Raw genomic sequence first — 27,008 nt, 5'->3', positions numbered from 1 at the left:
CCAGTTTCATGAATAGTGGTTTGTACTGGTAGGAATACCTACCTCCCATGAGTTAACTCTTTCAGAGGAAGTGTGTCAACACTGCTGAGTATTCCAGAGAACTAACGTAAGTAGCTTGTAGAAAGCCGTGGCCACTGGATTTTATGTAACCACGTACTTGGCTTTTGTTTATGCTTGTCAAATCAGCTTTTAGGGTGGAGATGATCACCTCGTCACCATATATATAATAACCCTAGCTTTGCCCATTGCCTGGGCTAGGAGTTACTCCTGGTTAGGTCGTGTGTGTGTGTGTGTGTGTGTGTGTGTGTGTGTGTGTGTGTGTGTGTGTGTGTGTGTGTGTGTGTGTGTGTGTGTGTGTGTGTGTGTGTGTGTGTGTGTGTGTGTGTGTGTGTGTGTGTGTGTGTGTGGTCCTATCCATTGGTTTACTTTTTGCCCTACTTGGTCCATTGCTTTACAAGCCCTCTGTATCACAAGCTGTGGACTGTGTGATTGTAAACCATAGCTACTGTATCTTTCTCGGCCTGCCCTCTAAACAACGAGGCCTCAGCCCTGTTACCACCGCAGGGCCCTGGGATGTTTTGCACCAACCAGGATGACTGTGTCCGTGTTGATATGCCTGTGTCCTACCCTCTGCACCGTAGCCCAAGACACAAGTCAGTCAGGGTGTATACAATAGGCTGTCTCCTAGCCGTGTTCCCCTCCCCCACCCCTCTCACTCCCCTCCAGTGTCTCCTGCGGGCCTCTGCTCTGCGACTCTGGTGTCAGCAGCTGGGAGGGGTGGGGCCGCAGGCATAGCTACTGTCTGTACAAAGCGTCACCTACCCACCTCCCAGCCTCACTCCCCCACTGGGTACAAGCGGGACGCCTGCTGTGTAGGGGCCAGCGAGCTATCTCCTCCATTGGCCTTTCACTCCCCCTCTCCGTCACAGGCTCCACACTGTATACCACTGCTCCTCTTTGTCCTCCTCAGGCTGGAGGAAACAACAGCTAGCTAAGGCCACAGAGGGAGCTATGAGGCCAGATCTAATCACACAGCCGGCCTAAGTCTGCAACTTGTAGCTCGGGCCTAGAAGCTCACGTATTTTGGCTCTGTTTTGAATGCATTCATTTTCTCCTCTTATATTCCAGTTGTAAGGAGTTGGAGTCTGCTTGTTATTCAGACAGGGCTCTGAACAGAGCTCCTACTCCACCATGACGGCTCTATTGATCTCAGATCAACTTGGGTGTCCCACAACTGCTGCTCACTCATAGACCACTGAAATGTTAGAATGTACCACCCTCTACTGGACCCATCTTGCTACTGTGTCTTTTTGCAAACACGCCCAAGTGGTTCTCATTTGCTAGGTGATTAGTGTTGTATGATCACACTCAAATTCATTTCCAAATTGTGTGAGGAGAGGGATTGTCACTCAAGGTTTTGCTCTCCATGTTTACATTTTGCCTAGTAGAGTTTAGCTTATAAAGTAAATTGTTTTTCTCTCTCTTCTCCCAGTGACTTAAAGAAAGAGAGGCAGCCCCTGTCACCAAACAATGACGTCATAGTGCTGTCAGACAACGAGCCGTCCAGCCCCGTCATGAACGGCCTGAACCATTTCAGGAAGACAGACACTGACCTGCTCATGGTACGACCCGACACACACACACACACACACACACACACACACACACACACACACACACACACACACACACACACACACACACACACACACACACACACACACACACACACACACACACACACACACACACACACACACACACACACACACACACACACACAGCGACTCCTCTCCTTTGTACTATTCACAATGTATCTTTATCTACCACGGATGCAAATACATTCTAATGTAGTTGTGTGTATGACCCCCTGCTGTCTTCCCTTGTGTAGAAGAGCAGGCCAGATGAGAGGGAGTGCATCATCAAACAGTTGATGGAGGAGCTGAGACTACAGGAGGCCAAGCTGGTGCTGCTGAAGAAACTACGACAGAGCCAGACACAGAAGGAGAGCACTGTACAGAAGGTATCTAAACAAATGCGCACACACACACACACTGTTTGCGCTAAACCCCTAGATTAACATGGTCTCTCTCTCTTCCAGCCAACCTCTGGCTCTGTAGCCACTCCTCCACCTCTGGTCAGAGGCAGCATGACATCAGGCAAAGGAGTGCTACAGGTACAGGCCACCACCACTACACAATACAATCATACAGATGTACATTGCTGCTGTTGTGTACCATACATTCACGCTCCTTGTAATAGTATACCTGTGCATCCATTCAGCCACTAAGCGCATTCAAGCTCTCTGTACTAGCTTGTTGTCAGTGTGTCATCTGTTCAACCATGCTGTGCTGTCTGAGGTAATCACACGCAGTTAGCGGTGACACACTACAGCTGATGTGAAATGGCTCTGTTTAGCATTTACTGTATGTGACTTGACAAAACGATTTTAAATATGACATGACAAGGACTGGCCACTTGCCAGCAAATGTCAACACTGATCATGTGACGCTTTCATGGGCAAATCTCATTGCCATTAAATCATGATTTAGTTACACATGTGGCTTTTGAGTTGGGAATCGTCCCTCATCGTATGGGTTCATCATGTGGTTGTGTTGCGTGTAAACCCTGTTGTTTTTGTGTCCAGGTGTCGTCAGTCCGTAGCTCAGGCACAGTGATCCCTCCTCCATTAGTCCGGGGTGGGCAGCATGTCCCGTCCAAGCAGAACTCCCAGACCACCATGCCACCCCTAGTCAGAGGGGCGCAGGTAACTTATACTCTGGTACTTACCTTTTTTAAACATACTTTTGTTGTTGTCTGTTGAGTATGCCCCTTTGGTACTTGTGCAATGTCAGTTATTAATAAGGCAGGTAGCCTAGTGGTTAGAGCGTTGGGCCAGTAACTGAAAGGTTGCTAGATCGAACCCATGAGCTGACAAGGTAAAGATCTGTCATTCTGCCCCTGAACAAGACAGTTAACCCACTGTTCCCCGGTAGGCTGTCATTTTAAATAAGTATTTGTTCTTAACTGACTTTTAAAATGAAGAAATATGAATTCTAACATTCTCTGCATATTCAGTGTATGTTTTCACATTTTTATGCTGCTTTCTAAACAAATTCCTTGGATGTGAACTCTCTGCAACCAATAGACCAAATGCATAACACACACGCTTGTCAGTCTTTTCCAGTAAATTCATTTTAACAATTATATTTTGCATATCTTCTTCTCAATCTCTCTCTCCACGCCCTCTCCTGCCTCTGTCCCTCTCCCTGTGTGTGTGACTCCCCTCTCCCTTATGTCCATGCCGTACCCTATCTTCCTGTGTGTGTGTGTGACGTTGTCAGCCCATCGCGGTATCTCCCCAGCAGATCGCGTCCCTGCGGCAGCAGCAGCAGCAGCACTCTGGGTCGGGCCCTCCTCCCCTGCTGCTGGCCCCCAGAGCCTCGGTCCCCAACGTCCAGGTGCAGGGCCAGAGGATCATCCAGCAGGGCCTCATCAGGGTAGCCAACGTCCCAAACACCAACGTCCTGGTCAACATACCACAGGTCAGACCACTATCACCCAGGACAGTCAGAAAACAGGTCACTAAACGTACTGGCCAGCATTTTACATTGACCCCTTCGACTAACAACAGCATTACTTCTCCATCGCTTTTCATCTGGACTAATATGTGTCTTTGTTCCACAGGGCTCTCAGAAGGGATCGTCCGTGACGTCCCAGGCCGGGATGGGCAGCAGTGTGTCTACGGTCCAGGCCAATGAGTCCCCGGCTGCTCGCCAGGCGGCTGCCAAGTTGGCTCTGCGGAAGCAGCTGGAGAAGACCCTGCTGGATATCCCTCCTCCCAAACCTCCCGCCCCCGAATTCAACTTCTTGCCGTCAGCAGCCAACAACGAGTTCATCTACCTGGTGGGCCTGGAGGAGGTGGTGCAAAACCTGCTGGACACACTGGGACGGGGTGAGTTAAAATTTTCATTCAGAAATATTGATTCCTTGCATCAGCAGTTTTATACGCTTTTTATGGTAGTAGTAGTAGTAGCTAATCTCTTCATTCTACCTCCCTTGCTCTATTTGAAAGCTGCTGGCATAAGGTACATAATACTGGCATGTCCCTTTTCTGTGTTTCTCTCAGGCAAGCAGCAGGGTCAGTCTGTTGCCCCGGAGACCCCCGTCCCCGAGGAGCCGCACACCTGCGCCCAGTGCAAGACTGACTTCACGTCGCGCTGGCGTTCGGAGAAGAGCGGCCCCGTCCTGTGCGACCACTGCATGTCGTCCAACCTGAAGAAGGCCCTGAAGGCAGAGCACACCAACCGGCTGAAGGCGGCCTTTGTCAAGGCCCTGCAGCAGGAGCAGGAGATAGAGCAGCGCATCCTCCATCAGGCCGCATCAACTGTCTCCAAAACACACTCCTCTTCCTCTGGGATGAAGAGTGAGCACCAGCAGCACGTACTGGTGTCACAGCAGTACAAGCAGGCCAGAGCCCAACTTCAGCAGCAGCATAGAGGCACGCCTGTGGCCCGCCACCACTCCTCCATCAAGCAGGTCAGCACTGGGACGCAACACTACACACAACTAACTTGTACGAAAGGGGAAGCTTGTCTGTACATTTTGATACCTTAAAAAAACAGTGGCATCCTTTAATTATATTAACACATTGGTTACTAAACTTAATATTTTCTCCCTCCCCTTCTCAGAGCCCTGGTCAACTGTCCCGTAGTGTGCAGCAGGCGGTGGGGTCTCGCGGTGTCAGTCACTCGTTCCCCACATCCTCTCAGCAGCTGCAGAACGCTGTGACGGCGGCCGCGCTGGCCAGCAGGCCAGGTAAGCATGCCATGCGCCCGGCGCAGGGGACAAAGGGCAGCAGCAGTAACCCCTCGGCCAACCCCAACGCCTGGAGGAAGCAGACCACCGGGAACTCAGGTAGATAAACCTCTACAGGACAGAGACAAGACCCTGTCCTCACCTGCTTCTCTTTTTCTCTCCGCTCCCTCTTTCTCCTCTTCTCTCTCTCCCTGGCGACCTAGAATACATTCTAGTGTCACAAAAGGTTGTGGAAGGTGCATTACTACCTCAATGGGGTGACTGTATGCTTGCCTAGTTAAATAAATGAATAGAAATGGGGTGACTATAAGTCTGAGATGTAGATAGGCTTTAGCTAGCTGACCCTTTTTCTCTCTCTTTGCCTTTCCTCTGGTGGTGGATCAGACTCATTTGTGTGTTTTTAAAATGTAGAATCAATTCATTCCAATAAAAAGGTGTGTCCTTGATTTTTGCTGTAATGGCTGCACACAGGCTAAAGGATGGTAAAGAGGGTGTTTGAGATGTTTCCTATTTGTGTCCCTGGTTCCAGTCCTGTGTACTCACTGCTGTGGTTATCGTCTCCTTCCAGGTGTGACCATGGCATATGTGAACCCCAGCCTGTCTGTCAACAAGACCACCACCTCCGCCAACCTGGAGCGCCAGAGAGAGTACCTCCTGGACATGATCCCCTCCCGCTCCATCTCCCAGACAGCCAACACATGGAAATAACACCACCCCTCTATCAACCCTTATTATTAATCTGAATAATAGTCACTCATTATCAATTTAACAAAGGACTCTTCTCTGGAAAACAATTTCACATAATCTACCATTGACCAATGAAATAAAAACTAAAACGCACCTCTCCTTATGTTCTCTCCCTCCATCATCTATCTATCTATCTTCCTGTGAGTCTTCAGTTCTAGTGTGGCGCACTGGTGTTATACTGGGAGACTACAGGGCTCTGAGAGCTGCTACATCTAAAAGGGTGGCATGGACTTAATCAATCTCAAACATTTATGGTGCCTCGCTTCCTTTCCTGGTCAGTTTTGATCTTCACACATTCACACCGAGAGGGAGGGATGTCCCAGTCCAGCTGTGTCTGTGGCTCTGATTGGCTATCCAGGTGACGTGACCGTCAACATTGTCCACTGTGAATGATGCGCCTTACTTCATCTCCCCCTTCTACCTGGGAGAGCCAGGACCGGGTCTCTCTCTGGCCTCAGTGGTAGCCTGGCATGGCTGGTGGCACAAGACTGCAGACAGACAGATGTCGTGGCAGGGACTGTGGGTGATGCCTCGATCACACCGACGGTTTTATTGCATTTTGTTACACCAGATGTACATTAATTTCCAATGGAACGCTGCGTTTGCCTTGCAGCATTGTGTTGCAGTGGCAGTTTCAGTGCGCTCTGTGGTGCATACGTTGGATTTAACTTATGCGTCAAACTGTATGCATAGACAGCTTGACAGAAATGGTAGCAGACGGTGAATGTTGAATTTTTGTTGCACACATATCCAGATGATGCTGCGTACTAATTTGCGCAATGACTATCGGTGTGATCAAGGTGTGAGCCTAGAGGACCATCCAAGGAATACTAAAATAGCTTCAGCTTTGCAAAAAAAAAAAAAAAAAGAAGAAGACTTTTGGAAGAAGAACAAAATCTATCCACAGAATAGACTGCCTTGTCTTTGAACCGACGGTGTGCAGAACAGAGGAGGAGCCCGGAGTGTGTCTGGTTATTTTGTATGGCTGAATGTTAGAATATTTTTTGTTTTTTTTATAAGTCAAAAGATTCTGCTCCCTTCTATTTTGGAACTGGACTCTTTTGTGGAGGTCTCTGTTTGTTTGAAAGGTAACATTACTGTTGAGGTGGTTTTACATCTGTTGGTTTAGTGTTTCATTTTGAAAGACTTTGTTTTCTAAGCTGAAAAAGGATTAAGTAACTAACTTAACTTTTTTAATATGTACAAACACGGAACACATTGTGGGAGGACTATTCTTGTAAATGGTTAAAAAAAAACTTTAAAAAAAAAACTAAAAATGGAGCCTTCCAAAGAAATAGTGCAGCCCAAATTATCCTTTCATTCTACTCTTGTTTTAAATCCTTGATGTTCAAAATAGACAGGATGTGCTTTTTTCTGAAATGCAAAAGGGGAGGGGAAAGGGACTTCATTTTATGAAGCCATTTTGCTTTTAGTCATAGATTGTGGGACATTACTTTTCTTAAGACACATGCTGTGTCTGGGTATATTTATAGGGTCACTAGTTAAGATGTATGCTTATGCCCTCAGTTCCAATGGATCTCCACTTTAGATTATTTTCTTGTGTCCAGTGTTTTCTACACGCCCATTCATTGGTCTAAAGAGCTGGACAGCTTTCAGAATGTAGTTATACGAAACCCTAGAAACATTTATACTTTTATTTCTGTTTTCTTTTACAAGGGAGAGTATGAGTTATGTCAGATCCCTTAATTAGCTAGCTTGCTAGCCCATCTGGTGGAAATGCCAGCGGTATTGCATTTATATAGGTGGTGCAGTACAGGGTAAGAAAGTGTTGAAATATGCACCATGCTTACAAAGCTCCCTCTCAGAAGGAATAAGACAGTGCTGTGTCAGTATGAGGTCTTATGAGGTCGAGCTTCTGTATCCAAACATGGTTCAGAGCTACACAACAGTTCAGTGGCCTAATAGAAATTAAACTGAAAGGAAATTATCAAACAATGCTTTGAATTTAGGTTCTATCTTGTTTATCCCCCCCCCCCCCTCTCCAACAAATGTGGAGTACATGCTTTCCCCTGATTTTAATATGTTTTGATAGCAGTGTGTGTGGTGTTCCAGAGCTCCGGATAAACCAAGTGTGTTTGTGTTAACAATGAGACACCGTAAGTGTTAATTAATAAAGTGCTGGTTCATACAGCAACTCCCCAGCTTGTCCTTTTCATATGAATCCCATTGTTTTCTGTAACCACCAAGCAATTTGGCTAATCTCCCATTGTTATAGATTTCCCCCCCTTCCATACCTACCCTATTATGAGATTTCAGAGAGATAAATGGGCTTTCATCTCTAACATATTTGCCATATAGTGCACTACTTAATAGGGCTTTGGGTAAAAGCAGTTCACTATATGGGGAATAGGGTGTCATTTGAGATTTGCCTGTTCATCTTCTGGAGCCCTGCTCAGAGCCATGATGGTTGGGGTCCTTGGCATGCGTTCCAGGCATAGAGAATGATCGAGGCCTCTTAAGTCGCCAAAAGGCTGTATTAGCATGCACAGCGCCATTGAGGGCTTCCACCATTTTAATGTAGTCAACTCAGTGGGACTTCCAACTTAATTGGCTGATCCCTCCTGGTGACATGTCCAACCGGGTTATCAGGAGGGATCAGCTAATCGTGAAGAAAATAAATTTAACTACTTCCAAATGGAGATGGCCTCAATGGTGCTGTCCATGCTATAATGGCACAGATAGAGGACTCATCATTATATCTCTGGTTCCAGGCTGCAGGTGCAGCAGCCAATAGTGTGCTGTCCTGACTACTGCTGTTTGACGACTAACACCATTCCGTTTTATCTGGGGTGCTAGCACTGTTTACCGTGTAGCGCCTCACCCTAAAAAAAAGTTCCTATTTGTTTAGAATTGTTTTCTTGCTCTATCAAGTAAAAAATAAACAATTTAACCCCTTTTCCTTTTTAGTCCAGGCTTTGTTATAGATTTTATAATGTTGATTTGAATTACTTTTCCTGACAATGTTAATGATTTTTGTAGGCATATACAAAAACGAATTAGATTACCTTGTAGTTTAATTATAACATGATCAGGCTTATTGCCCTGCCCTTTTCAAAGCCATATAAAAGGTAATCAGGGATTTAATATTTTGTTATACCACTCACATACGTCATTGAAATTGCCCAAGAGTATATTCATAAATGATCTAAAGGCATGATTTAGAATCCACATTTCCATCAATAGTAAGACCGCATAGGTGTGCGTAAAATACTCGCCATTTTGGAGAGGTACGTGTTGGCCGTCTGGTCATGCCGCTCCAAAGCAGAGTATCTTTCCACTTGCCGTGCGTTCTAGGGTTCGCTTTGTGAGCTTGCTTCTGGCTCACGGTAAGAGACCTGCGTCTCTCTGTGCTCGACATTTTGAAGCTGTGGGTGTGGTGTGTGCCTGTGTAGACAACGCGGCCAGTGAATCGGTCATCCTTTTTGATTTACAGGTGTAAACGAACCTTCAGATATTGTTACCATGGAATTGGACCGTTTTCTGTTTCAACAGGACAGTTGCCAGGTTAACAGTTAATCAGTGAACGGTTTGCTTCATGTTTGTTCATTATGAACGGCAGAAAAAAGAATCTGCTTTAAGGCAAAGTAGCCAGACCTACGAACTATTGAATGTTCTACTTTTAGATTGCAGCGTTTTTGTATTGTTTGAGAATATAAAATCACTGTCCGTGATGAATAGGCTACATATGAATAGCATATTATCAGTATTATTAGTAGGCTAGACCTACAATATTTCCAGCAGCTGACCGCTAATAACTTTTATTAGCCTACATGGGGAACAAACGAAAGTCAGAGATTTTCAATTGCACATGATTTAATCACTCATATTGTCCTGGCCTCTTGCTTATTGCAACCAAGACTGCTCTGCCACCTGTTGGATTGTCGGGCGGTTAGAAGGGCTGAACTGCATCAGATATGCAATTAACTGCTGGCATGGCTCTTCCACGGTGACGTCGTCCGGGTAGACCAAGGCCTTGCGCTGAGCCCGCGGGAGTTTGCTGACATTGGAATCGTCGTACGGCATACACCCAGTGACCATGACATAGAGAATCACACCCAAACTCCACACATCATATTTCTTAGGGTCGTATGGAACTCCGAGAAGTACCTCCGGTGGGGCGTAGGCCGCTGAACCACAGTAGGTGCTGCTCAGCTCAGGGTAGCCCTTAGCAAACCTCCCAAAACCAAAGTCTGTGATCTTCACTTGGTTGTCCCTAGTCAGCAGCACATTTTCACATTTCATGTCCCGATGGACGATGTTGTTTTGATTGAGATAGTTCACAGCGCTGACAATCTGGGAAAACATGGTCTTGGCTTGAGCTATGGGGATGGAATTGACCTCTTGGATTTTTTGGAGAAGATCCGTCGCTGCCGCCTCCATCACTATGTATAGTCGGCCGTTGCAAACCTCAATGAATTCGTGCACATGTACAATATTGTTATGTCTCACTCCCCTCAAAAGTGTCAGCTCCCTGGGTAGAAACTTGTGGACGAAGTCGTGGGGAGCCTTTTTGCGGTCCACAATTTTTATGGCCACCTCAGAATTGTGTTTCTGGGAGCTGGCTAATTTCACTTTGGAGTAGCTTCCCTCGCCGATTGTTGCTCCCAACTTGTAGCCCATCTCGCGCAGAACTTTCTCTGTGTACATTTTCAAAAAGGTATGGTTGACTTACTGCTCTTCAAAATTTGTCTTGCTGCTGCTCCATCAGGGAATAAACCCCGAGTGGTCACAAGCTCTTCGACCAATTTGAGGAACGTTAGGATGTTTCTCAGGTGGCGGTGACAACGTTGTGATATACTAAATACACTTATTGATAAGGTAACGGGCGTGTTCGCGCTTACATTATGACGACATTGTGAAAACCGTGACGACATTCTGAGGGTCGCTAAGCTTCAGTGGCAGGCCTAGGCTACTGTAGCCCTCCTCTCTTACAGTACCATATGCGTGTTATGATTTATTGAATCTAAACAATAATAACTAGATTTCTATCACCTTATTTGGACTATTTAGCTGTATGAAATTAAACAAAATGACATTTCTATTCCATCATCCAGAGTAGACTTCCGATAATTGGATACTGTTGGCTGTAATGTCTTCATATTACCTCCGGATGGCAGACTGCACCAAGAATCGCCGTCGCCTTATCCACCTCTCTCTCTCTCTCTCTCAAAAAATATACTGGTACAGCTGTTTGGGGTTCCTTTTTAACAAGGGCTTACATAACTCAATAGGAGGAACAAAAAGGATGTAGTCCAATCTAAATTGACCTTAAAATTGGTGTCCAGAAGAGTGTCTTCCCATTGTCCTGTCACACACCACTCTACAAACAGACCAAAAAAACTGGCCTTTCAATTGTTCGTAAAATGAGCAGACGTTATAGAGCAGGCCTGCTAGAACGCTGAACAAACAGGCTAGAATGTTGAGCGCAGCACTGACCTTTCCTGAAGAATGTGAGCGATTGTTTGTTAACATGACCCAGTTAGGAGCTGCAGCCCTTGGCTTGGCAGCTATTGGCAAGAGTTGTGCAAATGAACTATACTATATACAATTTTGCTTATGGAGGTTGTGCGTGTGTCTGTGTCATACACTTGCATGCATAATGTGTGTATGTGTGCTGTTGGGGATTTCCCTTACATTTTTAAAAACTTCTCTTTGATGCTTTAAACACATTTAAACCTGATGTCAAATCCCATCTATTTCAAGTTTCAGGCAATGCAGATGAAACCATAAATGAATTAAATGCAAAACATGTATCTGGTATTTTAGAATATACTGTACATATGACATTGTGAATGTTATATTATGCTCAATGCCAGCAGATATGTACAATTCTATCTAAATCTATATGCATTTCCTGCCTCCTCTATAAAGTGATTGGTATTGTTATTGTGTGTGAGTGCCACTTGCAGAGCTTTGAGTCATTCCCCACTCTGCTCCAGTTTCTCCACAGAGGGTTTGTTGGTTCAGCCACTTTCTGGCTGACTGAGCTGCTATGACTCACCGAAGGCTGGGCCAATAAGCTGGCTACTCCCGTGTCTCCCTGCCTCTTAATTGGCTGCCTCGTCTAGAGAAGCGCTACTGATACAAACAGCTAGCCGGTTTCATCACACAGAGAGAGAACAGGAGCCAGAGAGAGAGAGGAAGGTTCTGAGTGGGAGATAGCGGGCAGTTAGAGAGAGAACAAGAGTGTATTCTGTAAAGCAGTGCAACTCATTTTTCCCTTCTTCTTCTTCTGTGCTGAATCCTTCCAGGCTGACAAGATGAACCACAGCTTGGCTGAACCGGCGGAGACCATCGAGCCCCTGCGCTATCTCAGGTAGGCACCAACAAAATCAGGACAACACAGCTATTCCTGCTCTCAATTCACTTAAATTCTCCAATACCCTCAGTAGTTTACAATTTTTATTATGGCTTGTGAACTCTGTTTTGCACATCCTGCTTATAAATATGAACTGACCTTTGATCGCTGATGGCGTATGAGCTCTTGTGCATGTTTTTATGTTGTAGACATAAAGTTGGGTGTGTGACGCAGTTTTTCCATCCAGAGAAGTTCTCTGTGTAGAGACAGGTGTCCAGAACAGTCCTGCCAGCGGCTGCATTCATTCACCTTACTTTTATGCAACAGATAACGGAACCTGTCGCACCAACTCATATTTCTATCTCTGCCCTCCACATCTGTGTGTGTGTGTGTGTGTGTGAGAGAGAAAGCGAGCGCGTGAGGGAAAAGAGAGAGCAAGGGGCTCAAATCAAGGCTGCAATGGCACCTGCTGGTGCTTGATTGTTCTGCCTGCCTGTCAGGTACTGTTGAGGAGCAGGATGTGTAATCCCCTGCCGGCGATCCCTTGTCTGTCTAAGACAAAGGCAAAGTTCCAGGCTGATTTGTAATTACCTACACTCTGTGTCGGAATGAAAGATGATGATGGGATAAGATTAACGTGTGTCCACAAACCTTTGGCTCCCTATTGTGACTTGACACAGAGGATGCATAGGCTACAGTGCGTAGGTAGGGCTATAGAGGTGTTGCACGAGAAAATCCCCTAGGATAATGTTTTCTATCATTCACATTATAATGAATGAATATATGAATATCAAATGGTTTCTCTAAAGACATTTTGCATACATTGATCTTTGAGCATTGCTTTTAGTACACGTTTTATTTTTAATTTTTAATTTCACCTTTTATTCAACCAAATAGGCCAGTTGAGAACAAGTTCTCATTTACATTTGCGACCTGGCGTTGACATGAATAAGACTTCGGCAGAGACTATGGAACCCCCCCCCACACACACACAAGAAAACAGAAGTCAATCCCAGAAAATCTGCTGCAAGTTTTCTAGCTAGGTCCATTCTCTCTCCTCCTTTCCTCCTTAGCGGGATCAAGATGCCTGATTGAATTATAATGACGGTTTCTGTGATTGAGTCAGCTATTCATGTTTAATTCAGTGTTGTTATGCTGACCATGTCCCTGCTGCCATCCTAATGTCATTTCGTCACTTGTAAATCGGCCCTGTTAGTTAATCAGTCCATTACATAACACCATGACAATGGTACCTGGCGGTGGGCAACACAGCAGGTTGCACTCAGCCACATGTCCTCATAGTCCACACAGAGAGGGCTTGTTCCTCTATCTATAGAGCAGGAGACAGCTTAGCACTGCCAAAATAGGTGTTTTGAAGGGGCTTCTTCTCATACATACTTGCGCGAACACACGCTGCACATAGACACATACACGCAGAGACACACACTAACACAAATTCGCACACACACTGACTGACACATACTGGCACCATGCAGTCAGTGAGGAACATGGTCAATTACATGGTGTTGGATATAACACAATGGGGATATTACAGGCTTAATGTATGGATGCTGGGGAGATTTCTACCCTCCCTGTCACACCCCTGTGTCACACCCCTGGTCTTTACGTCCTGATGGCCTGTCACACTGTCACCAGCCTTGATAGCTATGGCTCATTCATATGCATTACCAACAGACATTCTATTTGTATTCCTTTGTATGTATTAGCTTGTCATGAAACATATGAGGTTGGTCTGTCACTGTCACCACTACTGGCCTGATACACTACATGACCGAAAGCATGTGGACACCTGCTGGTCGAACATCTCATTCCCAAATCATGGTCATTAATATGGAGTTGGTCCCCCCTTTTGCTTCTACAACAGTCTCCACTCTTCTGGGAAGGCTTTCCACTAGATGTTGGAATATTGCTGCGGGGACTTGCTTCCATTCAGCCACAAGCATTAGTAAGGTCGGGCACTGATGTTTGGTGATTAGACCTAGCTTGCAGTCGGCGTTCCAATTCATCCCAAGGGTGTTCGAAGGGCTTGAGGTCAGAGCTCTGTGCAGGCCAGTCAAGTTCATCCACACCAATCTTGACAAACATTTCTGTATGGACCGCTTTATGCAAGAGGGCATTGTCATGCTGAAACAAGAAAAGGCATTATGCATTGGGGCAGGTAGCGCCAAACCCAGATTCGTCCGTCGTACTGCCAGATGGTGAAGCATGATTCATCACTTCAGAGAATGCGTTTCCAGAGTCCAGTTGCGGCGAGCTTTACACCACTCCAGCCGATGCTTAGCACTGCACATGGTGATCTTAGGCTTGTGTGTGGCTGCTCAGGCATGGAGACCCATTTCATGAAGCTCCCGACAAACAGTTCTTGTGCTGAAGTTGCTTCCAGAGGCAGTTTGGAACTCGGTAGTGAGTGATGCAACCGAGGACAGACGAATTTTACGCATTTCAGTGGTCCCGTTCTGTGAGCTTGTGTGGCCTACCATTTCACGGCTGAGCCCTTGTTGCTCCTAGACGTTCACAATAACAGCACTTACAGTTGACCGGGGCAGCTCTAGCAGGGCAGAAATTTGATGAACTGACTTGTTGGAAAAGTAGCATCCTATGACAGTGCCACGTTGAACGTCACTGAACTCTTCAGTAAGGCCATTCTACTGCCAAAGTTTGTCTAAGGAGATTGCATGGCTGTGTGCTCATATTTACACACCAGTCAGCAACGGGTGTGACTGAAATAGCCGGATCCACTAAGGGGTGTCAACATACTTTTGTATATATAGTGTAGCTGACAGCCCATTGATATGCATTACTTGCCATGCTGTATTCATTTAGTCTGCATTAGCATGTAATGAACTTGACTAGTGAGATTGGTTTACATTATCCTCACATTCACTAGTGTCAGTCTTTCAGCCTCAGAGTGATGTTGTCTCAACATTGTCCATGTCCCCTATGGTAAACCTAATTGCCACTCTTTCTAACACACTCATTGTAATGAGTCCTGTAGTGCCACTGCCTTCCAGGCGTGAGCCTCATAGAGTAGAGAATTACCCTGGAGAGAGAGCTCCAGTCTCACTGATCTCCCCTGGTTGTTTGCTGCCTGTGCAGGATAATGCTGTTAATGAAGCTATATGAAGCCATGCCAGTAACAGATTACACTGCTTTTATACCCCTGGGCTTTAGGTATACCGCAGGGAAACAGCCACTCACATAACCATGCTGATGAGTGGTTCATTTACCCAACACCAATAACTCCCTTCATAATGCATAGGGATAGGTTGCATTATGTAGTGTGTGATGTATATTTGAAATATGCATCAATTGTTTTCTGTATTATTATAAGATTTGGAGAGTTTATTAGTTACATGCACAGAGTTACAGATATAAATGCAGGGTACAGTGAAAACCTTGAAAATCTTAAGCTCCGAGTTACAACGGTGCAGGTCAAAGGGAAGTGAATGAAATAATAATAATAATGTACTGTATTTACAACTGTAACATGATAAATGACCATTGAGGTGGGGGCAAGGAAGATGTCAGTTGAGGGCGAGGAAAACATTTCCATAGGGGGAGCAGCGGGGGGATTTTTGGGGGACAGGGGGAGCAAGTACTGGGGCGGCAGGTAGCATAGCGGTTAAGAGTGTTGGGCCAGTAACTGAAAGGTCACTGGTTGGAATCACCGAGTTGGCTAGGTGAAACAAATCTCTGTCCCCTTGAGCAAGATATTTAACCCTAATTGCTCCTGGAAGTCGCTCTGGATAAGAGTGTTTGCTAAATGACTAAAATGTAAACATTTTGATGACTAGGGTGGTTATTCAGCAGCCTGATGATCTGGGGGTAGAAGCTATTAGATCCTGAAGTCCACAATCAGCTCCTTTGTTTTACTGATGTTGAGGGAGAGGTTGTTTACCTAGCACCACGCAGTCATAATGCCTCCTCCCTCTAGGTCATCTCGTTGTTGTTGGTAATCAGTCCTTCTACTGTCGTGTCGTCAGCGAACTTGATGATGGAGTTGGACCTGTGTGAGGCCACTCAGTGGGTATACAGGGAGTACAGGAGGGAACTGAGGACGCACCCTTGTGGGGCCCTGTGTTGAGGATCAGTGTGGAGGAGGTAATGTTGCCTAAGGTTCAGGACCCAGTGAATAGGGAGGAGTTCAGGGCCGTGAGCTTAGAGGGCACTATGGTATTGAAGGCCGAGCTGTAGTCGAGCTTCCTCACATGCATTCCTTTTGATCAGGTGGATGAGGGCAGTGTGCAGTGCAATGGCTATTGCGTAGTCCGTGGATCTGTCGGGACGGTAGGTGAATTGGAGAGAGTCGAGTGTGTCGGGGAGGGAGGAGATGATGTGGTCTTTGACTAGCTTCTCAAAATACTTCATGATGATGGAAGTGTGTGCTACGGGTCGGTAGTCGTTCAGTTACTTTCCCTTTCTTGGGGATGACAGTGAACGAATTGAAGCAGGTGGGGATAACGGCCTGAGCTAGAGACAGATTGAAAATGTCTGAAAACGCAACACAACAGCTAGCTGGTCAGCACATGCGCTGAGGGTGTGGCTAGGAATGCCATCTGGGCCAGCAGTCTTGCGAGGGTTGACATGTTTCAGTGACTTCCAGACGTCCTCCGTGGAGACCGTCAGTACGTAGCCCTCATTGTCCTCAGGGGCTCTCTCTCTCTCGGCAGTGAAGAGTCGTTTTGCTCGAAGCATGAGAAAAAGATGTTAAGCTCATCCAGTAGGGTGGTGGTGTTGTCCGCAACGTGCCTGGTGATCTTTTTGTAATCCGTGATCGTTAGAAGTCCCTGCCACATACGCCTCATGCCTGACCCTCTGATTTGCTCCTCCAATTTTCCCCTATACCTTTTGTTTCGCCATCTTGATCGATCTGCCTTATGTCGTATTTGTACTGTTTTAGCTATACAATTGTCCCCGGTCAACATTCCATGGTTTTATAGTCCAAGATGGTGTAGCAGTCGGACGTGTGTTTTGTCTTGTCCCGTCCTGTCTGGTGTAAATATAGTTTTCCTCATTTTTTCTGTATATATTTCGTACATATTTGAATCTCACTTTCCAACTATAGGCTGAATATACTCTCCTGCAACCCGCATCACCCAATGTGGTACGGATCTGCTTTTTCTATACTTTAGAACCGGAACCCCCATCAGAAGCTAGCCAGCTAACTAGCTACTAGCTAGTACTCAGTTAGCCACTGCTAGCGGTCTTCAAAGCTAACTAGGACACCAGCGCGACATCAACCCAGAGCATATCAGACTGCTTTTTCTCTACCACATCTCCTGATTCCTACCGCAAGCTCTGAACCTTTACACCGGATCATCGCAACTAGCTAGCTGCAATCCGAGTGGCTACTCCTGGCTAACGTCTCTGTCCCAAAGCAAGCACCAGTTAGCCTTGAGCTAACCTCGAGCTAAGGCCATCTCCCGACTAGCCGAAGAGGTCCAACAATACCTCTTTTGCCAATTGGCCTGGACCCTTTACTGCCAACACGGAGCCCCGCCGATCCATCACGACTGGTCCGCCGACATAATCGTCCGAGGTGGTTTCAACAGGCTTTTCCGTTGCGACATCGCCAAAGATCCATCTGCTGGCCAAGGCCCGCGAGCTTTCTGAAACGCTGTGTCTCCAGCTCACCTAGCGTACTCCTAGCGTACTAGCACCTGTAGCATACTCCTGGGCTACAATTTTTTTTTTTTTTTTTTCACCTTTATTTAACCAGGTAGGCTAGTTGAGAACAAGTTCTCATTTGCAACTGCGACCTGGCCAAGATAAAGCATAACAGTGTGAACAGACAACACAGAGTTACACATGGAATAAACAATTAACAAGTCAATAACACAATAGAAAAAAAAATGGGCAGTCTATATACAATGTGTGCAAAAGGCATGAGGATGTAGGCGAATAATACAATTTTTTTTTTTACAATTTACAATTTACAATTTTTTACAATTAACACTGGAGTGATAAGTGATCAGATGGTCATGTACAGGTAGAGATATTGGTGTGCAAAAGAGCAGAAAAATAAATAAATAAAAACAGTATAAAAACAGTATGGGAATGAGGTAGGTGAAAATGGGTGGGCTATTTTCCTATAGACTATGTACAGCTGCAGCGATCGGTTAGCTGCTCGGATAGCTGATGTTTGAAGTTGGTGAGGGAGATAAAAGTCTCCAACTTCAGCGATTTTTGCAATTCGTTCCAGTCACAGGCAGCAGAGTACTGGAACGAAAGGCGGCCAAATGATGTGTTGGCTTTAGGGATGATCAGTGAGATACACCTGCTGGAGCGCGTGCTACGGATGGGTGTTGCCATCGTGACCAGTGAACTGAGATAAGGCGGAGCTTTACCTAGCATGGACTTGTAGATGACCTGGAGCCAGTGGGTCTGGCGACGAATATGTAGTGAGGGCCAGCCGACTAGAGCATACAAGTCGCAGTGGTGGGTGGTATAAGGTGCTTTAGTGACAAAACGGATGGCACTGTGATAGACTGCATCCAGTTTGCTGAGTAGAGTGTTGGAAGCCATTTTGTAGATGACATCGCCGAAGTCGAGGATCGGTAGGATAGTCAGTTTTACTAGGGTAAGCTTGGCAGCGTGAGTGAAGGAGGCTTTGTTGCGGAATAGAAAGCCGACTCTTGATTTGATTTTCAATTGGAGATGTTTGATGTGGGTCTGGAAGGAGAGTTTGCAGTCTAGCCAGACACCTAGGTACTTATAGATGTCCACATATTCAAGGTCGGAACCATCCAGGGTGGTGATGCTAGTCGGGCATGCGGGTGCAGGCAGCAATCGGTTGAAAAGCATGCATTTGGTTTTACTCGCGTTTAAGAGCAGTTGGAGGCCACGGAAGGAGTGCTGTATGGCATTGAAGCTCGTTTGGAGGTTAGATAGCACAGTGTCCAATGACGGGGCCCACGACCGGTCTGTCGTGGGCCCCGCATGAAGAGGAATAAACAGACTTCACCCCATCGCGACGTCCCCCAAAGGTTAACTCTCTAGCCCTCGCTATCTCCCTGCTTGCTAATTCGGCCTGCTAACGGCTAGCTTGTCTAGCTCCGGTCCGCTACCTTGTCTAGCCCGGGCCTACGAACTGTTAGCTTGTTAGCACAGGCGTGCTAACCGTCTGAATCACCGTGTCCCAAACACTCTCTGAACCCATGTACTTTCTATCTCTTTTTGATTTTTATTTTGTTTATACCTTCCGGAAACCTGCCTCACCCACTGTAATACGGAATCGCTATTACTTTTAATTTTAATTTTATTTTTATGACTCACTCAAGAACCTCCAGATGCTAACCAGCTAACTAGCTACAAGCTATTTAGTCATTGTTAGTTTTTTTTAAAACCTGGATAACACTCGCCAGTCCAGCTTCCCTGCCCATCCACCGCTGCCCCCTGGACACTGATCTCATGGCTACATAGCTGACGCACGCTGGACTGTCCATTAATCACGGTACTCCATTCTGCTTGTTTGTTTTATCTGTCGGCCCAGTTGCCTAGTCAACGCCATTTTACCTGCTGTTTGTTGTGCTAGCTGATTAGCCTCACCTACCGTTTTTAGCTAGCTTTCCCAATTCAACACCTGTGATTACTGTATGCCTCGCTGTATGTCTATCCCAAATGTCAATATGCCTTGTATACTGTTGTTCAGGTTAGTTATCATTGTTTAAGTTCACAATGGAGCCCCTAGATCCACTCTGCTTACCCCTGTTACCTCCTTTGTCCCACCTCCCACACATGCGGTGACCTCACCCATTACAACCAGCATGTCCAGAGATGCAACCTCTCTCATCATCACCCAGTGCCTGGGCTTACCTCCGCTGTACCCGCACCCCACCATACCCCTGTCTGCGCATTATGCCCTGAATATATTCTACCATGCCCAGAAACCTGCTCCTCTTATCCTCTGCCCCCAACGCTCTAGGCGACCAGTTTTGATAGCCTTTAGCCGCACCCTCATACTACTCCTTCTCTGTTCCGCGGGTGATGTGGAGGTAAACCCAGGCCCTGCATGTCCCCAGGTACCCTCATTTGTTGACTTCTGTGATCGAAAAAGCCTTGGTTTTATGCATGTCAACATCAGAAGCCTCCTCCCTAAGTTTGTTTTACTCACTGCTTTAGCACACTCTGCTAACCCTGATGTCCTTGCCGTGTCTGAATCCTGGCTCAGGAAGGCCACCAAAAATTCCGAGATTTCCATACCCAACTATAAAATCTTCCGTCAAGATAGAACTGCCAAAGGGGGCGGAGTCGCAGTCTACTGCAGAGATAGCCTGCAAAGTAATGTCATACTTTCCAGGTCCATACCCAAACAGTTTGAACTACTAATTTTGAAAATGACTCTCTCCAGAAATAAGTCTTTCACTGTTGCCGCCTGCTACCGACCACCCTCAGCTCCCAGCTGTGCCCTGGACACCATTTGTGAATTGATCGCCCCCCATCTAGCTTCAGAGTTTGTTCTGTTAGGTGACCTAAACTGGGATATGCTTAACACCCCGGCAGTCCTACAATCTAAGATAGATGCCCTCAATCTCACTCAAATCATCAAGGAACCCACCAGGTACAACCCTAACTCTGTAAACAAGGGCACCCTCATAGACGTCATCCTGACCAACTGGCCCTCCAAATACATCTCCGCTGTCTTCAACCAGGATCTCAGCGATCACTGCCACGGAGCCGCAGTCAAACGACCACCCCTCATCACTGTCAAACGCTGCCTAAAACACTTCTGTGAGCAGGCCTTTCTAATCGACCTGGCCCGGGTATCCTGGAAGGACATTGACCTCATCCCGTCAGTTGAGGATGCCTGGTCATTCTTTAAAAGTAACTTCCTCACCATTTTAGATAAGCATGCTCCGTTCATAAAATGCAGAACCAAGAACAGATACAGCCCTTGGTTCACTCCAGACCTGACTGCCCTCGACCAGCACAAAAACATCCTGTGGCGGACTGCAATAGCATCGAATAGCCCCCGTGATATGCAACTGTTCAGGGAAGTCAGGAACCAATACACGCAGTCAGTCAGGAAAGCTAAGGCCAGCTTCTTCAGGCAGAAGTTTGCATCCTGTAGCTCCAACTCCAAAAAGTTCTGGGACACTGTGAAGTCCATGGAGAACAAGAGCACCTCCTCCCAGCTGCCCACTGCACTGAGGCTAGGTAACACGGTCTCCACCGATAAATCCATGATTATCAAAAACTTTAATAAGCACTTCTCAACGGCTGGCCATGCCTTCCGCCTGGCTACTCCAACCTCGGCCAACAGCTCCGCCCCCCCCGCAGCTCCTCGCCCAAGCCTCTCCAGGTTCTCCTTTACCCAAATCCAGATAGCAGATGTTCTGAAAGAGCTGCAAAACCTGGACCCGTACAAATCAGCTGGGCTTGACAATCTGGACCCTCTATTTCTGAAACTATCTGCCGCCATTGTCGCAACCCCTATTACCAGCCTGTTCAACCTCTTTCATATCGTCTGAGATCCCCAAGGATTGGAAAGCTGCCGCAGTCATCCCCCTCTTCAAAGGGGGAGACACCCTGGACCCAAACTGTTATAGACCTATATCCATCCTGCCCTGCCTATCTAAGGTCTTCGAAAGCCAAGTCAACAAACAGGTCACTGACCATCTCGAATCCCACCGTACCTTCTCCGCTGTGCAATCTGGTTTCCGAACCGGTCACGGGTGCACCTCAGCCACACTCAAGGTACTAAACGATATCATAACCGCCATCGATAAAGGCAGTACTGTGCAGCCGTCTTCATCGACCTCGCCAAGGCTTTCGACTCTGTCAATCACCATATTCTTATCGGCAGACTCAATAGCCTCGGTTTTTCGGATGACTGCCTTGTCTGGTTCACCAATTACTTTGCAGACAGAGTTCAGTGTGTCAAATCGGAGGGCATGCTGTCCGGTCCTCTGGCAGTCTCTATGGGGGTGCCACAGGGTTCAATTCTCGGGCCGACTCTTTTCTCTGTATATATCAATGATGTTGCTCTTGCTTCAGGCGATTCCCTGATCCACCTCTATGCAGACGACACCATTCTATATACTTTCGGCCCGACATTGGACACTGTGCTATCTAACCTCCAAACGAGCTTCAATGCCATACAGCACTCCTTCCGTGGTCTCCAACCGCTCTTAAACGCGAGTAAAACCAAATGCATGCTTTTCAACCGATCGCTGCCTGCCCCCGCATGCCCGACTAGCATTACCACCCTGGATGGTTCCAACCTTGAATATGTGGACATCTATAAGTACCTAGGTGTCTGGCTAGACTGCAAACTCTCCTTCCAGACTCACATCAAACATCTCCAATCGAAAATCAAATCAAGAGTCGGCTTTCTATTCCGCAACAAAGCCTCCTTCACTCACGCCGCCAAGCTTACCCTAGTAAAACTGACTATCCTACCGATCCTCGACTTCGGCGATGTCATCTACAAAATGGCTTCCAACACTCTACTCAGCAAACTGGATGCAGTCTATCAAAGTGCCATCCGTTTTGTCACTAAAGCACCTTATACCACCCACCACTGCGACTTGTATGCTCTAGTCGGCTGGCCCTCACTACATATTCATCGCCAGACCCACTGGCTCCAGGTCATCTACAAGTCCATGCTAGGTAAAGCTCCACCTTATCTCAGGATGGCAACACCCATCCGTAGCACGCGCTCCAGCAGGTGTATCTCACTGATCATCCCTAAAGCCAACATCTCATTTGGCCGCCTTTCGTTCCAGTACTCTGCTGCCTGTGCCTGGAACGAACTGCAAAAATCTCTGAAGTTGGAGACTTTTATCTCCCTCACCAACTTCAAACATCAGCTATCCGAGCAGCTAACCGATCGCTGCAGCTGTACATAGTCTATTGGTAAATAGCCCACCCATTTTCACCTACCTCATTTCCATACTGTTTTTATACTGTTTTTTATTTATTTATTTTTCTGCTCTTTTGCACACCAATATCTCTACCTGTACATGACCATTTGATCATTTATCACTCCAGTGTTAATCTGCAAAATTGTATTATTTGCCTACCTCCTCATGCCTTTTGCACACATTGTATATAGACTGCCCATTTTTTTCTACTGCGTTATTGACTTGTTCATTGTTTACTCCATGTGTAACTCTGTGTTGTCTGTTCACACTGCTATGCTTTATCTTGGCCAGGTCGCAGTTGCAAATGAGAACTTTTTCTCAACTAGCCAACCTGGTTAAATAAAGGTGAAAAAAAAAATGTTTATCAGCAGCATCTCTCTCCTTCTTCAGTTTCCCGACAAGACTGACATCAATCCACGGCGACCCAGAACATATTCCAGTCCCCCTGATCAAAACAGTCTTGGAGAATGGATTCTGATTGGTCGGACCAGCATTGTACAGTCCTGACCACCGGAACTGTTATTGTCATAGCAACTATCTTCGAGGATGGGACGGATATGTGATGGCAATGATATGTTGTTTAGAGTGGAGTGTTGTCAGTGTAATCGGCTGGGCTAGTTCTGTCTTTCTTTCTCTCTCTCTCTCTCTCTCTCTCTCTGTGTGTCTGAGCCAGTCGACCTGCGTAACACTGCTGTCCCAGACAGCTTTGCCTGCCTGTCCATCAGTCTGTCTTGTCCATCTGTCTCGACTGCAGCAAAGGCCTGATTGTTATTCATCTGGCTTGCCTCCCGTTCGTTGCCACATTGGCAGCAGCTCTGCTGTAAAGCTCAATTTCTCTGTGTGACTGAGGGGCGACTGAGCTGAGGGGTTTATTTATAGGTGGTTCCAAACGTATTAATGGAGACTGAGGAGGAGGGAAGGAGGGTGGAAACTCAGAGGGATGATGTATCATCTGTAATGGTTGCAGGCCATTAAAGTCAAATTAGGTGTAACAAGCACTTGATTTATTGTGTTTGAAGTGAGAGGGTGTGAGGGGTGAGGAGGTGGGCTGTGGAGGTCTGGGTGTGGGTGGGCGCGGAGCTGCAGATAGGCCGGCTTCAATTGAATTACGGGAGTGAAAAAGGATGCCTCTGATCTGGTTTTTCATACCGTCTCTGGTTTACTGTGGCCTGCTGATCGTGTGCAGGGTTAAGAGACCCGCAGACAGGGAGAGGGACACTGTCTTTGCCAACAGCAGTACATCCATTCTGGGCAGAGCTAGCTAGCCGTTCCCAGTCCCCTGGGCAGGGTGGAATGAGGGAGACGGCTGCCCAACATTTTCTGAGATGGGAGCTTTTGTTCTTATGAATGTTTAAATTCTGGATAGTTCCTGTCTTCTTTAGCTACCCTTGACAGAACACTGCTGAGTCTGGTTTATATTCGACCCAAAGCTTCATTCAGCAGGGTGTCCAGGCTTTCAACGCAGTAGAACAAGAGAATGAGTGAGAGAGAGGGTGGGAGGGAGGGAGAAAGAGAATGAGAAAAGGGAAGGTGGCAGGGAGAAAGAGAGAATGAGAAAAGGGAGGGTGGCAGGGAGAATGAGAAAAGGGAGGGTGGCAGGAAGAATGAGAAAAGGGCAGGGAAAATGCTTTCTCTGTACAAATGAGCTTGTTCAAACAGGCAAACATTTATTTTAGATTATTCAAATGACTGTGAAAAATCTTGTTTATCTGACCTCTAAATATCAGAATTTTGTTTTTAATGATGCTCTGGCCAAAACACCTGTGTGTATTCTCTGTGGACACACTGAGCTAGGGGCGTATGAAGGTGATTAAGGAAGTAAAGGGTGATGCTACTCAGCAGGATAAGTAAGATGGACAGATTCTCTTCTCTTCCGAACCCCTCGTGAGTGAGTGTACAGGCTTGAGATGCCCTTGAGAAAATGCCCTCTCCTTCCCAATACTCTCTCCATTGATGTTGTTCTCTGTCCTCTACCAGTCTGTGTCCTCCTCATTATTTCACTTTCAAAAGGCAAAGTGCATGATAATGTGCAGAGCTTGGGACAATTTCACAGAGCTTCACAGAGCCTTCCAACCAAAAATAATTTAACATTCCCTTTCACCCTCTCTTCGTATATTGGTAAGGTGGGATACTTGAAATAGCATTATATATTGGTTCCATGGAAACTTGCAGACTAGATATCACATTTCTTGCTGTATTGACTGAATCAGTTGTTGGGGAGGAGAAGTGCAGTATTACCCCTTTTTCCTTGATCCTTAGCATGAATACGGTATGAGTAGTAGTGTATTCGTAGACGTTTTTGTACCTGAGTATGTGCATGGACCCCTGCTAACATTACGCCTAGTGATAGGTGGGGTTAACAGGACAGGCAGGACCAATGAGAGCAGCTCCTTGTCCCTTTGATGCCAAGGGCTCAGGATAAAGCTTGGCAGTATTTACTCAGGCTACTGCCTGTGTAACAACCCTTGTGGAGGGTACGAGCAGCTCCCTCGGTGAGAGACGTTTTCTCAGCTCCATATCTTCCTGAGAGTGGAATGTATAGTACCGTCACGAGGGTATAAGAGATAGTGGGCAGGACTGAAGTGTGTGTGTGTGTGTGTGTGTGTTTCCGTGTGTACATGGACAGCATAGAGAGGTGTGAAGAAGCAGTAAGGGGAACAGTTTGATACAGATTGGGAGCGACCCCCCCCCCCCCACACATTTTTTTTCTTTTCTTTCTATCTCCATGACAACAGGAGGCCAAATTCCAGCACGGTGAGCACAGGAACATTCTAGCTTGCCCAGGGTTATTTTAGGGAGGTCTCTGAATTTCTTTTTACGTACCTTAGATTTATAATGGTGTATAACAGGGGATTGTTTTCTGAGTCTTGTACTCCAGGAGAAGACCAGAGTTTAACCTGGGCCTGAAGTTGATTGTCTTTTTTGGTTCCCTTTTCAATATTCCATTCCAACAAAAACCGTCCAGAGTAGTGATGCTAGTCAGGCGGGCGGGTGTGGGCAGCGATCGGTTGAAGAGCATGCATTTTGTTTTTACTAGCATTTAAGAGCAGTTGGAGGCCACGGAAGGAGTGTTATATGGCGTTGAAGCTCGTTTTGGAGGATTGTTAAGTGTCCAAAGAAGAGCTAGATGTATACGGAGAAGTGTCGTCTGCGTAGAGGTGGATCAAAGAATCACCTGCAGCATGAGCGACATCATTGATATATACAGAGAAAAGAGTCGGCCCGAGATTTGAACCCTGTGGCACCCCCATAGACTGCCAGAGGTCCGGACAACAGGCCCTCCAATTTAACACACTGAACTCTATCTGAGAAGTAGTTAGTGAACCAGACGAGGCAGTCATTAGAGAAACTAAGGCTTTTGAATCTGCTGATAAGATTACGGTGATTGACAGAGTCAAGCCTTGGCCAGGTCGATGAATACGGCTGCACAGTACTGTCTTTTATTGATGGCGGTTACGATATTGTTTAGGACCTTGAGCGTGGCTGAGGTGCAGCTGTGACCAGCTCGGGAACCAGAGAGAAGGTAGTGGAGAAGGTATGGTGGGATTTGAAATGGTCGGTGATCTGTTTGTTCACTTGGCTTTCGAAGACTTTAGAAAGAAAGTGCAGGATGGATATACAGTTGAAGTCGTAAGATTACATACACCTTAGCCAAATACATTTAAACTCAGTTTTTCACAATTCCTGACATTTAATCTTTGTAAAAATTCCCTGTCTTAGGTCAGTTAGGATCACCACTTTACTTTAAGAATGTGAAATGTCAGAACAATAGAAGAGTGATTTATTTGAGCTTTTATTTCTTTCATCACATTCCCAGTGGGTCAGAAGTTTACATACACTCAATTAGTATTTGGTAGCATTGCCTTTAAATTGTTTAACTTGGGTCAAACGTTTTGGGTAGCCTTCCACAAGCTTCCCACAATAAGTTGGGTGAATATTGGCCCATTCCTCAGAGCTGGTGTAACTGTCAGGTTTGTAGGCCTCCTTGCTCGCACATGCTTTTTCAGTTCTACCCACACATTTTCTATAGGATTGAGGTCAGGGTTTTGTGATAGCCACCCCAAAACCTTGACTTTGTTGTCCTTGAGCCATTTTGCCACAACTTTGGAAGTATGCTTGGGGCCATTGTCCATTTGGAAGACCCATTTGCGACCAAGCTTTAACTTCCTGACTGATGTCTTGAGATGATGCTTCAATATATCCACATAATTTTCCATCCTCGTGATGCCATCTATTTT

General features: G+C 46.3%; 3 protein-coding genes across 9 annotated transcripts in view; 2 read left to right on the top strand and 1 right to left on the bottom strand.

The window, feature by feature from the left end:
* LOC123997109 (transcriptional repressor p66-alpha-like) overlaps window positions 1-8,481 on the top strand; it is a 32,623-nt gene extending 24,142 nt beyond the window's left edge. For 2 of the 7 annotated variants that reach the window (XM_046301160.1, XM_046301156.1), the window contains exons 3-11: window positions 1,493-1,622; window positions 1,892-2,023; window positions 2,102-2,176; window positions 2,648-2,782; window positions 3,345-3,545; window positions 3,688-3,955; window positions 4,130-4,539; window positions 4,692-4,917; window positions 5,387-8,481. In XM_046301160.1, coding sequence (XP_046157116.1) covers window positions 1,493-1,622; window positions 1,892-2,023; window positions 2,102-2,176; window positions 2,648-2,782; window positions 3,345-3,545; window positions 3,688-3,955; window positions 4,130-4,539; window positions 4,692-4,917; window positions 5,387-5,526 — 1,717 coding nt within the window. In that variant the 3' untranslated portion in view covers window positions 5,527-8,481. The remainder of the gene's footprint in view (window positions 1-1,492; window positions 1,623-1,891; window positions 2,024-2,101; window positions 2,177-2,647; window positions 2,783-3,344; window positions 3,546-3,687; window positions 3,956-4,129; window positions 4,540-4,691; window positions 4,918-5,386) is intronic. The other 5 variants (XM_046301163.1, XM_046301162.1, XM_046301159.1 and 2 more) reach the window with 5 other exon arrangements.
* Window positions 8,482-9,387: 906 nt separating this feature from the next.
* Window positions 9,388-10,378, bottom strand: LOC123998284 (testis-specific serine/threonine-protein kinase 6-like). Its single transcript, XM_046303356.1, has one exon. The coding sequence runs from the start codon at window positions 10,231-10,233 to the stop codon at window positions 9,430-9,432; it is 804 nt and encodes a 267-aa protein (XP_046159312.1). The 5' UTR covers window positions 10,234-10,378; the 3' UTR covers window positions 9,388-9,429.
* A 1,284-nt stretch (window positions 10,379-11,662) lies between these two features.
* yjefn3 (YjeF N-terminal domain containing 3) overlaps window positions 11,663-27,008 on the top strand; it is a 71,966-nt gene continuing 56,620 nt past the window's right edge. Inside the window, exon 1 of the mRNA XM_046301613.1 lies at window positions 11,663-11,902. Coding sequence (XP_046157569.1) covers window positions 11,847-11,902 — 56 coding nt within the window. The 5' untranslated portion in view covers window positions 11,663-11,846. The remainder of the gene's footprint in view (window positions 11,903-27,008) is intronic.

The sequence above is a fragment of the Oncorhynchus gorbuscha genome, linkage group LG15, assembly GCF_021184085.1.
Source record: "Oncorhynchus gorbuscha isolate QuinsamMale2020 ecotype Even-year linkage group LG15, OgorEven_v1.0, whole genome shotgun sequence".
In the NCBI taxonomy this organism is placed as follows: domain Eukaryota; kingdom Metazoa; phylum Chordata; class Actinopteri; order Salmoniformes; family Salmonidae; genus Oncorhynchus; species Oncorhynchus gorbuscha.
This window is presented reverse-complemented; position numbering and strand designations above follow the sequence as displayed.

Bases quoted from the DNA above. Each gene is read 5' to 3' on its own strand.
- LOC123998284 (XM_046303356.1), bottom strand. From the start codon at position 10,233: ATGTACACAGAGAAAGTTCTGCGCGAGATGGGCTACAAGTTGGGAGCA.